The sequence below is a fragment of the Entelurus aequoreus genome, linkage group LG14 (genome assembly GCF_033978785.1).
Source record: "Entelurus aequoreus isolate RoL-2023_Sb linkage group LG14, RoL_Eaeq_v1.1, whole genome shotgun sequence".
Lineage (NCBI taxonomy): Eukaryota > Metazoa > Chordata > Actinopteri > Syngnathiformes > Syngnathidae > Entelurus > Entelurus aequoreus.
Window position 1 is genome coordinate 36,661,328 of NC_084744.1, and position 12,962 is coordinate 36,674,289.

General features: G+C 35.8%; 1 protein-coding gene across 5 annotated transcripts in view; it reads right to left on the reverse strand.

Moving 5' to 3' along the window:
- Window positions 1–563: 563 nt before the first annotated feature.
- The window catches only part of LOC133664826 (phospholipid-transporting ATPase IH-like), an 88,800-nt gene continuing 76,401 nt past the window's right edge, over window positions 564–12,962 (reverse strand). For 3 of the 5 annotated variants that reach the window (XM_062069762.1, XM_062069761.1, XM_062069766.1), the window contains 4 exons: window positions 10,307–10,372; window positions 10,105–10,208; window positions 9,852–10,017; window positions 564–3,875 (listed from right to left, as the gene is read on the reverse strand). In XM_062069762.1, the coding sequence (XP_061925746.1) occupies window positions 3,615–3,875; window positions 9,852–10,017; window positions 10,105–10,208; window positions 10,307–10,372 (597 nt within the window). In that variant the 3' untranslated portion in view covers window positions 564–3,614. Of the gene's footprint in view, window positions 3,876–6,991; window positions 7,107–9,851; window positions 10,018–10,104; window positions 10,209–10,306; window positions 10,373–12,962 lie in introns of all 5 variants that reach the window. The other 2 variants (XM_062069765.1, XM_062069763.1) reach the window with 1 other exon arrangement.

Below are 12,962 nucleotides of genomic sequence, written 5' to 3' on the forward strand. Positions count from 1 at the left end.
TCATTTATTTACAATATATTTATTTGAGCACTGCATGATTGTATGCAAATCTATTAATTTTTTGGCACTATATTTGATTAGTATTTATTTATGTAATCAGCCTGACTTACGCCTTGATAATAATCATTGTGATTTACACATGCTTTAATATCATTTGACAATGGATCCTGTTAAACTGTAAAAATGTTAGATATAATTATTGAATATGATTAAAATCAAGAGTAAGATTACTAATTCAGTGTTACTATTTGAGTGGGCTCCGGGCACCACTGTAGTGGAAAAGTTGGGCTCCAGGGTCAAAAAGGTTAAGAACACCTGTATTGTACAACCTCGGCCATCTGGATTTTTTTTTTTTTCAATGGACAAGTGGATACAATTATAACTGGAGTAGAGTTTTACGTTGGTAGAAAACGCTGGATAATGAATTTCATTTAAGAACAACTGAAAAAAGAGATACAACGGCGGGATACAACAGTCATGACAAATGAAGCATTTTTGCAGAGGAACATGTCCAAATCTGCCTGAATACAACATGGCAACAGCACAGTGAGTGTCACTATGCTTGTCTGAGCGCAAGCTTGAGTCTAATTTGTTTTTTGTATGAAATCTATACCCGTTGGCAGATGGTGGTTATGCGTATGAAAATAAACTGTATAGAAGAAAAGATATCCTTACATGAGCTACAATCGTCAGCTGGAGGACATGGCGGACACATGTGTTTGACATTCTATTGATTGATTGATTGTGACGTCGCCTATTCAAGTCTTTCTGCAAAGTACAATACGCCCCATCAACCGTAAAGTTACATCCATCCATCGGTAGTGACATCAAGACGGGGGGAAGAGAAAGAACACGCGATTGGCGTTCCTTTTGCATAACATTGACAAAATCACCTGTACGTAAAAGACTGGAGCCAGTGTAACTTACCCGCTACAAAAGAGTATTAGGGCCACAATGGAAAACTATTCAAAATTACAAGATGTTGTAAATGTTGTAATGTTTCATGGAAAAAACTTGAAAAGTTGGCTGTGGAAAAAGTCTAAAGCTTGGCCAGAAAAGTTGAAATGTTACAAAAAAAATGTATGTTACGTGGAAAAAGTCTATAACAGACGATAAGAAAATTGGGATAGCTCCAAATGTTTTTGATTGTGGATAAAGTCAAACAAATACAAGCAAAAAGGTTCTGAAGTTGTGGAAAAAAATGAAGTAATTTCACAAGAGACCTTTTGGCATTTTTCGTGGACAAACTTTAAAGCATACGAGAAAAAATACTAAAGCTTAAGCAAAAAAAAGTTGAAATTTTACGAAAAAAAGGTCATGTTACGTGGAAAAAGTCCAAAGCTTAGACATAAAAAAGTTGAAATGTTACGAGAAAATGTTATGATACGTACAAAAAAGTCTAAAGACTTAAACTCCAAAAATTGGGACAGTTTTGTGTTTTTTTTTTGAGCTTGCATGGAAAAATTCTAACGCATACGATAAAAAGTTTTAGTGTTAAGAGAAACATTTTGTATTTTACAAGAAACATTTTGTAATATTACACAGAAAAAGACTAAAGTTTACGAGAAAGAGTTGTAATTGTACATACAAAAAGTCTAAAGGCTAACGAGAAAAAAGTTGTATTGTTAACAGAGAAATGTTTTAATGTTACGTGGAAAAAAAAGCTTACGAATTAAATCTGTAACGTTTCAAGTGAGCTGATGTAATATAAAGTGGGGAAAAAAGTCTACAAGAAAAAATTGGAACGTTGTGAGAAAACTATATTTTGTGGAAAAAGTATCAAGTTTACAAGAAAAAAGTTGTAACTTTATGACAAAAATAGTTTATGAGTAAAATATTGTGATGTTTTATGGAAAATATTTAAAGCTTACGGAAAAAAACAACGTACTGTTTCACGCAAAAAGTCTGAAGCTAAAGAGAAAACTATTGTAACATTACCAGAGAAATGTAGAAATGCATTACGAGATAAATGTTGTAATCATGCAAAAAAAGATATTCTAAAGCTGACGAGAAAAAATTAAAATGTAGCAGTTTTTAAAGACATAATATTGTGAGAATAGTATGTTACATCAAAACAGTCCTAATGTTACAGAAATAATGTTGCATATAATTTTTTTAATTAGCTCATGAAATTTTTGCGTCTTAATTTTTTTTAGCATCACAATATTTACCTCATAAAATTTAAAAAAACAAAACATCTTGAGATATCATAACCAAAAATAAATGATGACACTTACATATATTCATTAAACAAAATCATTTTCATGAAAATAAAATTTTACTTTCTTAACATTTGGACTTTATTCTTGTAAAAATAATGGTTTGTCTTGTGATATTCATTACAAGTTTAATATCACAAAGTTATTCTCACAATTATTTTTCACAAAAAAAAAATCACTTCTTGTCATTATACAACTCTTATCTCATATTTACTAAATTAAATGTTTTGTCTCTCGACTAGAATAAAACCCCACACATTTTTCAGTTATCACAAACGTATTCAGAACAAAATATATTTCTCACAGTTTTCCTTAATTCCCGTAACAATAATACAAAATATTACCTCTTAATTTTAATTGAAACTTTTTTCCATAATTTGACGACTTTATTCTCAGAAATTACAAAAATGTTAATGCGATATTAGTACATATATTTTCCAAACAAGACAACATTTTTCTCATAAAATTCTGAGGTTTTGATGATTATGTCTCTATTTCAAGTTTTTCTTGTGACATTTCTACAAATTTGTTTCCTCTTGCACAATTAAAGGATGTCTGATGTCGCTGTGGCTTGTGCAGCCCTTTGAGACGCTTTGCTCTGCTAGTGTTAATATATTTCTTAGCCTATGTTAGTATGGCCCTAATACTCGTTCCAAGAGCAGGTAGCATAAAATGAAATAAAGGTGAGGGATCAAGGAGGTCCGAGGAACACAGCACCATGCAAAGAGTTGAGACATGCAAAGAGGAGACAGTTGAGACGGACTAATGGACGTGGAGTGTCCTCACGCCACATCAGACAGCAGGCATGAATGAATGGATTAAGGCAGGGAGGCAGGACTTCTGCACAACCATTTCTTGGATTTTGTCCCTTTTTTTGTAATAGGATGGAGGTGGCGGTTTGTGTAAGGCTTTGTAATACACCACTTGTACACCTTTGGCTCCCAGTCTGCTGCTGTGTGGTTAACATGTAAGGCAAAGGTGTGTCACATACAAAACATACAGTGCAGGCATCTTCATGCACGCAGGCACGCATTCACACACACACACTCTCACACACCTAAAGGGCTGAGCTTCGTGGCTGCCCATACTTGGCCAGACCACATATATACTGTATATATGTATGTACATATATAGATATATATCTTTTGTAACAAACACTTGCAAAAAAAGTACATAAACAAGAAGGAACAGGCAAGATTTGAAGAAGAATTGTACAAACAGGTATCTTCTCAGTGTGTTGATGAGAAGACGTCAAGAAAAGGAAAGATGTAGGGTCCGTATTACGTAAAAGGGTGCTCACTTGCCCAGAAGTGCACGTGGTGAACTCTTTATCGTATAAATCCTCACCCTTGAGAAGACCGCAGACTCCCGAGATGCATCGCTCCACGCCAGAGTTTACACGGACGTTTCTGGTCCCGGAGCGTAGTATGCGATGCCCGCCCCGGAGAGCCGGAGCATGCACGAGCGCAATTCCGCTCTACCCCCTTCAGCCAAATGAGCTAAAAGTTTTCGGGGAAGGGGGTCGGTTCTGCGGAGCGACAGCGTCTCCACGCCGGCGAACTGGAGCGGAGAGGAGCGGGCCGTGCTCGCGCCTTTGTAGGATTGGCCAGGGGCCAGCTGGGCAGCCGCGACGTCCCGCGCCAACACGTCGTGATCCTGAAGAAAGATAAACACAGCACCACCATGAAGAACTACATAGCAGAACATGTTTTAAGGAAACACATGCAAATCAGACCCACGCTTGCAAAATGGAACAGAAATCATGGTCACGTTCAGGAGATATGTCAAGTTCTTTGAATCAGCACAACTGTAAAATGTAACAAATTATTCATAATCAATAATAATGTATAATATATCAATGCCTTTGAAGAAAACTTGCTGAAAATGACCAGCTGTCATTCGGTTTGCCATGCACATAAAACACATGCAATGCTTCTTTCTAACACCAGATGGCAATATTGTTCCTTATATTATCAGGACACTTATTTGAAGCCGTGCCAGAATTCGTCAAACATGTTTTACTCTTTTGCACCACGTGATTATAATATTAATAAATACATTTTTGTTTTCAAAAACTTGAAACATGATCTCAATCTGAGCTATTGAAATACAGATCATTTTCGATTGTGAAAATGACCAGATTAACATTTTAAACCCATCCCATTCATCCATTTTCTACCACTTGTCCCTTATGGGGTCGCGGGGGGAGCTGGAGCCTATCCCAGCTGCACACGAGTGGAGGGCGTAGGGTACATCCTGGACAAGCCGCCACCTCATCACAGGGCCAACACAGATAGACAGACAACATTCACACTCACATTCACACACTAGGGCCAATTTAGTGTTGCCAATCAACCTATCCCCAGGTGCATGTCTTTGGAGGTGGGAGGAAGCCGGAGTACCCGGAGGGAACCCACACAGTCACGGGGAGAACATGCAAACTCCACACAGAAAGATCCCGAGCCCAGGATCGAACCCAGGACCTTCGTATTGTGAGGCACCCACACTAAACCAGTATTTTTAAAAGTCCTCGGTTTAACACAAAGTCGTAATTACATTGATTTTTCTCTCCTCATTATAAGGTTTTGTTCTTGTAAAAAACTTTAACTTCACCTTCGTTCTCATAAATTGGTGATATATTTGAGTCTATCAACTGAATTTTGATATCGCAACTTTATTCTTCTAAAATAAATGTATTGTAATAAAATTACAAGGCTTTGTATTTTGATTACACCTTATAATAGTTTGACTTTATCCACGTAAATTGGAAATCTTCTTTATTATAGTAAAAAAAACAACTATTGTTTAAAATGTTAACTTGTTTTCAATAAAACCAATATTTATGTAATCGAGACTTTATTCAAGGAAATAATACTTTTTTCCTGGAATATCACAACTTTTATTTTTTGTAAAACAACTTTATTCCTGTTAAATTACGACTTATTTCTCTGTATAATATTTCAACAATGTACCTGTTACTTTTTTCTTGTAACATAATATTCTCGTTAAAATCCAACTTTATTCTCATAATTTGACCACATTTTTCTCATTGTCACTCTTTTTTTGGAATGTAATTATTTTCAATATATTCTAGAAATATGACTTAATTCGAATAATATTTACAGTCTATTCTTTTGAGATACTGCCTTTTTTCTTACCTTTTATACACGGGCAAAAAGACGACTTCTCGTAATAATTAATTCATTTATTGTTAAATTTACTCTATTATTAGAAACCAATTTACAATAGATAATATTGAGAATAATTACTTTATTGTCATTTTTTTTAATAAAAAACAATTTTATTCTTGTAAAATTGTCTTTTTTTTAATAGTTTTTTCCTTATTACTGTTTTTACAATATGTTATTGCAAAATACTAACTTCATATACACATCTTTATTTTCGTGATATCTTGACTCTTTTTGTTATTGTTACTCCTTTTTTGTAAAATTACAGCCAGTCGTTTTTTGACTAACTTCTCGCAAATGGCAATTTATTTTCATGTCGTGTCACAATTTTACTGTTCCTACTAATGATGTTACAACTTCATTCTTGTAACATTTAAACTTTATTCCTGTAAAAATTTTTTACTTTTTAGTCCCTCTTTATTTCCGTAAAATGAAAACTGATTTTTTGGTAATATTTGGAATTTAATGTTGTTATATCTTTATCTAAAGTTTGGTATTTCTTTCCTTACTAATAATATATTGACTTGATTTCCGTGAAGTATAATATTTTTCTTGCAACGTCACAATTAGAGATGTCCGATAATATCGGACTGCCAATATTATCGGCCGACAAATGCTTTAAAATGTAATATCGTAAATTATCGGTATCGGTTTCAAAAAGTTTTTAAAAAAATTTTTTTTTATCCTGTCCAGCTTCTCAGGCAAATCATATACCTATAGTTGATGTAGATGCCCATATCGGCTGTTCAGATTGAGCCCAGTTTATAATTTCCTGTTATACAGTATGCCAGGCAGTCTTGCACTAAAGGAGGACTATGTTATTGTTTACTTTATTACTCTAGTATACTCTGGACTGAAGCTGTGTGCCTTCATTGTTTTTGTAGATGTTGTTTTGAGGCATGTATAAAAAAAAATAAAAATAATGCACTTTGTTAAAGTCAAAGTATAGTACTTCCCATAGTTGTAGTGGGTATCAGGATTAGCTCAGGGAGAGCATGTCCCAAATTCCAAGCTGCTGTTTTGAGGCATGTTAAAAAAAATAATGCACTTTGTGACTTCAATAATAAATATGGCAGTGCCATGTTGGCTTTTTTTTCCATAACTTGAGTTGATTTATTTTGGAAAACCTTGTTACATTGTTTAATGCATCCAGCGGGGCATCACAACAAAATTAGGCATAATAAGGGGTTTATTCCACAACTGTATATATCGGTATCGGTTGATATCGGAATCGGTAATTAAGAGTTGGACAATATCGGAATATGGGATATCGGCAAAAAAGCCATTATCCCCCATTATCCCATTATTATTATTACCCCATTATCCCATTATCCATTATCTCTACTCACAATTGTATTTTCATAAAACTAGAGAAAGAACCAAGACTGTATCCTTGTAATAATATTACTTTAAGCTTATTTGTTTTCCTTGTTATAGTACCACTGGGTGAAATTGGTCATTTTTTAGCGATTAATAAGCAGCAACACAAGTTAGTTCTACACGGAGCAGCAATGTTAGAAGACAGCGGAGTTAATTGTTTTTTTCCCCAGCATGCATAGTAAGGCGATGTCTTAAAGGAATCACCTGCTCTTCCTGCTCCTCCCTCGTCTGTTTGGCTCAATCAGAAACTCATTCTGCTGGACGACTGAGAAAGCATGAAGATGGTGGAGGGCTCCACAGTAAGGCACGGGCGAGTGGACTGTGTGTGCGCAGGGCGGAGATCGGTGGGGGTTGAAGACGTGAGCAAGGAAAGGAAGTGAGTGTGTAAAAAGGGAAGGATGGAAACAAAGATGGCAGGGAGGAAAAATGTGATTAAGGTGGTTTAGTAGAGATGAAAGAAAAAGCAGAGCAGGGTAAACAACGTGTCAGTTTCTACATTCATTTTCTTAGGGGCAGGAAGCTGGAAACAGGAAGTCAGGAATACTGCCAACATTGGAAAGCAGCATGATAGCTGCTAGCAAGCTAGCTAAAGCTTTGTTAAAGGTGTTTCAACTTGCTGCTAAAATAGCAACTACCGTATTTTTCGGACTATAAGTTGCAGTTTTATTCATAGTTTGGCCGGGGGTGCGACTTATACTCAGGAGCGACTTATGTGTGAAATTATTAACACATTACCGTAAAATATCAAATAATATTATTTAGCTCATTCACGTAAGAGACTAGACGTATAAGATTTCATGGGATTTAGCGATTAGGAGTGACAAATTGTTTGGTAAACGTATAGCATGTTTTATATGTTATAGTTATTTGAATGACTCTTACCATAATATGTTACGTTGACATACCAGGGACGTTCTCAGTTGGTTATTTATGCGTACACTTATTCAGCCTGTTGTTCACTATTTTTATTTATTTTAAATTGCCTTTCAAATGTCTATTCTTGGTGTTGGGTTTTATCAAATAAATTTCCCCAAAAAATGTGACTTATACTCCAGTGCGACTTATATATGTTTTTTTCCTTCTTTATTATGCATTTTCGGCCGGTGCGACTTATACTCCGGACCGACTTATATGCCGAAAAATACGGTAATAGCTTTATAATTTATTGTTACAAAACACATATTTATGCTACATCTAAAAATATGGATAAAAAGTAATTTACTGATAGAACACCGGATCATTGCTAGTTACAAACGGCAAAACTTGCAGCTAGTTGCTAAACTGGCAAACAGGTATCTCCGAAATTGATTTAAATTATATTGTATAAGCACTTTAATTATCAGTGGAAGCAGGAAAGTTTGACTTTTTAAGTGTGTTAAGAACATCAATTGTCTGCAGTAACGTTCAAACAATATATCAACAAAACCCTGAAGGATTGCGATAAGTAAGCTAGCTGCTACAAGCTCTGTTTATGCTCGCCTAACAGACAAACGTCTATCACTTAAAATATCAATACAAAAAAGTTAATATCTCCAAGACCGCAAACGTCTGTCAATCAAAATATTAACAAAAGCCACATTTAGTTTGTAAAGTGTAAGCCAGCTGCCAGAAGGTTAGGTCTACGTTGGTTAGCACATTAGCCAAATTAGCAGCGAGTTGCTTAGCCTGCTCAAAGATATATTTTAAATTTAGATAGCAACGGAAGCAATTAGATAACACATTTTCCAATGTGAAAATATTCAGACACCTACATAAGTGATGAAATAACTCCCTAGAACAGTGATTCTCAAACTGTGGTACGCGTAACACTATTAGTATGCTAGCTCCATCTAGTGATACGCCAAATAATCACTTGATTAAAGTACAGTGTTTTATTTTCATATATTCAAACCCAGTGTTACTGTTCAAACTTTGTGTAATGTTACAGTGGCCAAATATATTAAATATGTGTACAGCTCTGGTAATGGGTACATTAGCACCCACCTGCACAAATGTACTTCAAAATGTAACAATCAAAATAAATATGACTTTTTTTTTGTTTACTAGGGCATGCTTATATAATATGCATCAACGATAATAAAAAGGAGATACTTGGAAATAGCGTAAAAATGCCCCAAAAACTTGGAAAAACGCGATTCATAGCGTTATGATGGTTACACCAAAAAGTGAGCGTTCTGTTCAGGTATATTTCTTTTATATTTTGATAAATCATCATATTTATGTATTACTAAATTTAAATAGGTATTGATCAATCTTTAAGCTGTATGTATTAGATTTCAGTTTGCTTTTGACATCTTATTCAGAATTGTAGTTGAAACTTTTACAACCTTGTGTTGCGCTCATGATGGCGTAACCAAACTAGATTTCATTTAATGATCTTATTTTGAATATTTATTCCCTTTTTTACATTTAGTATATCTAAATACTCATTTATAAACATTGAATACATTTCAAATATTAATACAATGCAATTGCCTTCATCTTATAGGGTAATATAAGTCATGAGCGTAACACTAAGCTTCATCACTTTGACTTGTAATATCTCTAATTCTGGTGGTGTTTTATGCTTTTTTCTTTTCGGAACATGTATTATACATATAATACAATAAAGTCCCATATAAAATTATCTTTCTAGCAATACTTTAATTTTGCCTTAGAAAGTAACACTCCAAAGTCCATTAGTGGAGCTGTACACATATACTTGAATAAAACCTCTGCCATGGTTTTAATGAATACTTAGGCCTACAACGCTATTGTATTTCAATGTTGGTCATTATGGTGGTACTTGGAGAGCCAGGTTTTTTCTAAGGTGGTACTTGGTGAAAAAAGTTTGAGAACCACTGCCATAGGACAACTACAGTAGTATGTTCTTTATTATGTAGGGTTGAAAAAACACTTCCTTACCAACTACGAACAAGACCAGATTTTGCCATTGGTGGCTGTGCTGTTACGTATTTATAAGTCTATCAGTTTTACTGAAATTCCCACAATTGAATTCAACCTTTAACTATTGTTGATATTTGATTACGACTAACGATCGAGGTCCATTCCAAAAGGGTCTTACCTGAGCACGCTCAGTGGCTGTTGGGCACATGGCCCTGCAGAGGACCTTCTTGATGACATCAGGTAGCAGGCTGACCGTAATGAGCAGGATGATACTGAGCCAGGCAGGACCGCTGGACAGCATTTGCATGAAGACATAATACATCCTCTGGTAGTTGAGGAAGGGCCTGTGCAGCGGGAAGAGACAGACCAGGCTCAGCGTTCCGGACCACGCGCACATCGATTGGAGCAAGAGGAGCCTTATCAAACTCTACCAAATGATGCCTCCCCAGAGGAGGGAGAAAATCACGTAGAAAAGTAGCGAGCCCCAGATGACAAAGTGATTGATCCAGGTCCAGTGGCGCGTGTCCAAGGCAAGCTAGGCAAACACAACATATATCTTGTAATCACTCGCCCAATTATCTGGCCGCGCAGTCCATCATTCACATCACCATGGCGACGCAAACGCTCACGCACCTTGAGGGTAACGGTGAACACCAGCACAGTAAAGACCAGAGTCCCGAAGGTCCAGTTGCCAAACATCTGCAAGAGTGAGGAGAGAGAAAGTTGTACTCTACGTCAGCCACGCTGTAATAATACACACAATTATTTATGGTATTGACGCACATTGTTGTTTTCCAGCGTTCAAAGTGCGGAACTGTATTTTGCTTTTTTATTCCAGTGCTAGGTCTTGGGCGGTTACTGGAAAAAATTATCAAAATTGACGTAAAACTGCCAGGTCAGTTATTTAGGTTTTTTCCCCCCACTAAATAGACCGCGTCAGTTTTGTGGGCACAGTTTGGCTTCAATACAAATGACGTCGACCAAAAAGCAGTCAAATGCAAATGCTGCGGAAAAATAGCGCTTGTGTCCAAAGTTAACACATCGATTCTTTTCCAACATTAGGAGCAGCGTCATGTTACCGAGTATGAACAATGTACGTCACAAAAAAAGAGTGAGACGCAGACCACTTACAAGTAGGGCTGGACGATTAGGGCAAAAATAATCATCACAATTATTTTTGAATGATAGTGTAATCACGATTAATTACACGATTATTCTTTAACTTGAAAACATGAGTATTTATTGTACCACCAAAATTCAACTTTAAATATTCTTAAAAAAAAGTGATCAAAATTGGTAATGAATAAACCACAAGTAAAATAATAATAATAGCAATAACAATAGAAATACAATACATTTTTAATTTTTTGCATTTGAATTTTTTTTTATTCCGTTTTTTACCTTTTACAGTTATTTTACCGACAGAGTGGTTGCTTTTTGCGTCAAATAACATTTATTTAAATGTTTGTTAATTAAATGCAAAAATCCTCACCTGCATCTTTGGACAATTTTGACTAGTATTTTAGATCCAAGCATCATTTTGTAAATGTATCAATAAGTGCTTTAATAATGCTTTTTTGAAACCTTTACAGTATTTTGGTAGCGCAGTCAGACTGGATGTGGCGCACCGCGCTGTTATTGTGAAGGGGGGGAAGTGTGCTATGATGTTGTTCTCAGCTCGACGAGTAAAGGGGCGACTCACTTGATAAAAAAAAGAAAAAAAAGACTCAAGTTCGCCTGCTGTTTGTTCATTGATCTTACGTCGATGATGTCGTTCACAACAACACAAGCAGATGAGATGTGTTATGGGTGTATGGATTGTTCTTGCTAGCTTTACTTTGTAGTTTAGCCGCTGTTTCAAGTGTCTCAACATTGTTTAGTTTAGGGCAAGGTGACTGAGTGTGTTGGGGATAAATGAGCGCTACCGGACACATTATTTTCCTGAACAAATGTTCCTTTCTCACAGTGACATCATTTCACTCACATTTATGTACATTTGAGTGATATTCTGTGTTTAACAGCATGTTCCGTTTTATTGGCCAATTATGCGGTTATGCAAATGCAGAAATCAATTGACTTTACTTTTTTTGTTGAGTTTAGTGATTATTGATTAGGCACATTAGCGCTGTGTCTAATAAAAAGTAGCAACCATGGTGAGATCCCCAACTTCTCGTAGACGTGCTCTCTTTTTCTCTCATTCGCTGTTTCACTGTCACAAGCTCAGGAATTTGCATGCACGTTGTGCGGCCCATTCATCGTTTTTTCGATTATTATGTTTTCATAATCGTGAGAAGCTATAATCGAAATCGAAACCGAAATTTTGATAAATCGTCAAGCCCTACTTACAAGCTCCGGACAGCAAGTGTCGCCATAATAATTTTCAAATGCCACACAATATGTAAGTCATTATAGATATCAAACAGTCTTAAAAGTATGGAAAGTATTGAAACAAAATTGATGATAACCAAGTAACGTTGCGGATTGAGTGCGAATGTGCGATACACAACCGAATAGAGATGTAATGATAACCGGTACAATGATAAACTACAGTAAAATTCTTGACGGTTAGCATTACCCTTTAAAATTAGAATTGTCGTAAAATTGTGATTGATTACCGCACTTTTAATAACTTGCGGCTAGCATTCTAATCATTAGCTGACTTGAATGCTAATATGAATAAAACTTGGTTTAAAGATACAAGTGTGTGTAAAAGTACTTTTTGAACACATTCAACTTAATATATTTTTTTCACATTGTTGCATCCCTGCAACAGAACAGTACATTTGTAAAAGTCACACAATAATAGCTATAAAAAATATCTACCGATACCTTCAGTTGGCGAGCAAACGCGGGTCACCTCATCGCTGATATCGTACCGCCAAGGCGTTTTTAAACAGGCACAAATGTTTGTTGACCTATTTCTAGCTTCTAGGATCCCAGAGAGGTGTGAGTGAGACATCATGAGGACAGATGGAATTGATGGAATGTCACGAGGGTCGTGATACACCAAGACAATACAACACAGGGTTTATGTAATAAGCACATCTGAGGGGTAGGTAGTAGATGGGAGAAATAGCTGTTAAGTACAAAGGCGTATGTATTACGGCTGCACTAAAAAAAAAAAAAATTCCAACTGAGGCCAAAATACTTAAAAACTAAAATGAGAAATGTTATAATTTGACTTAATTTGCCTTTATTGTAGTATGTTTATTTCTTTCTTCTTAGTGTGGCCCTGATAGCTTAGCCACCCCTAAAAGCAGTGATATCATCAACCAACCTCCACAAGATT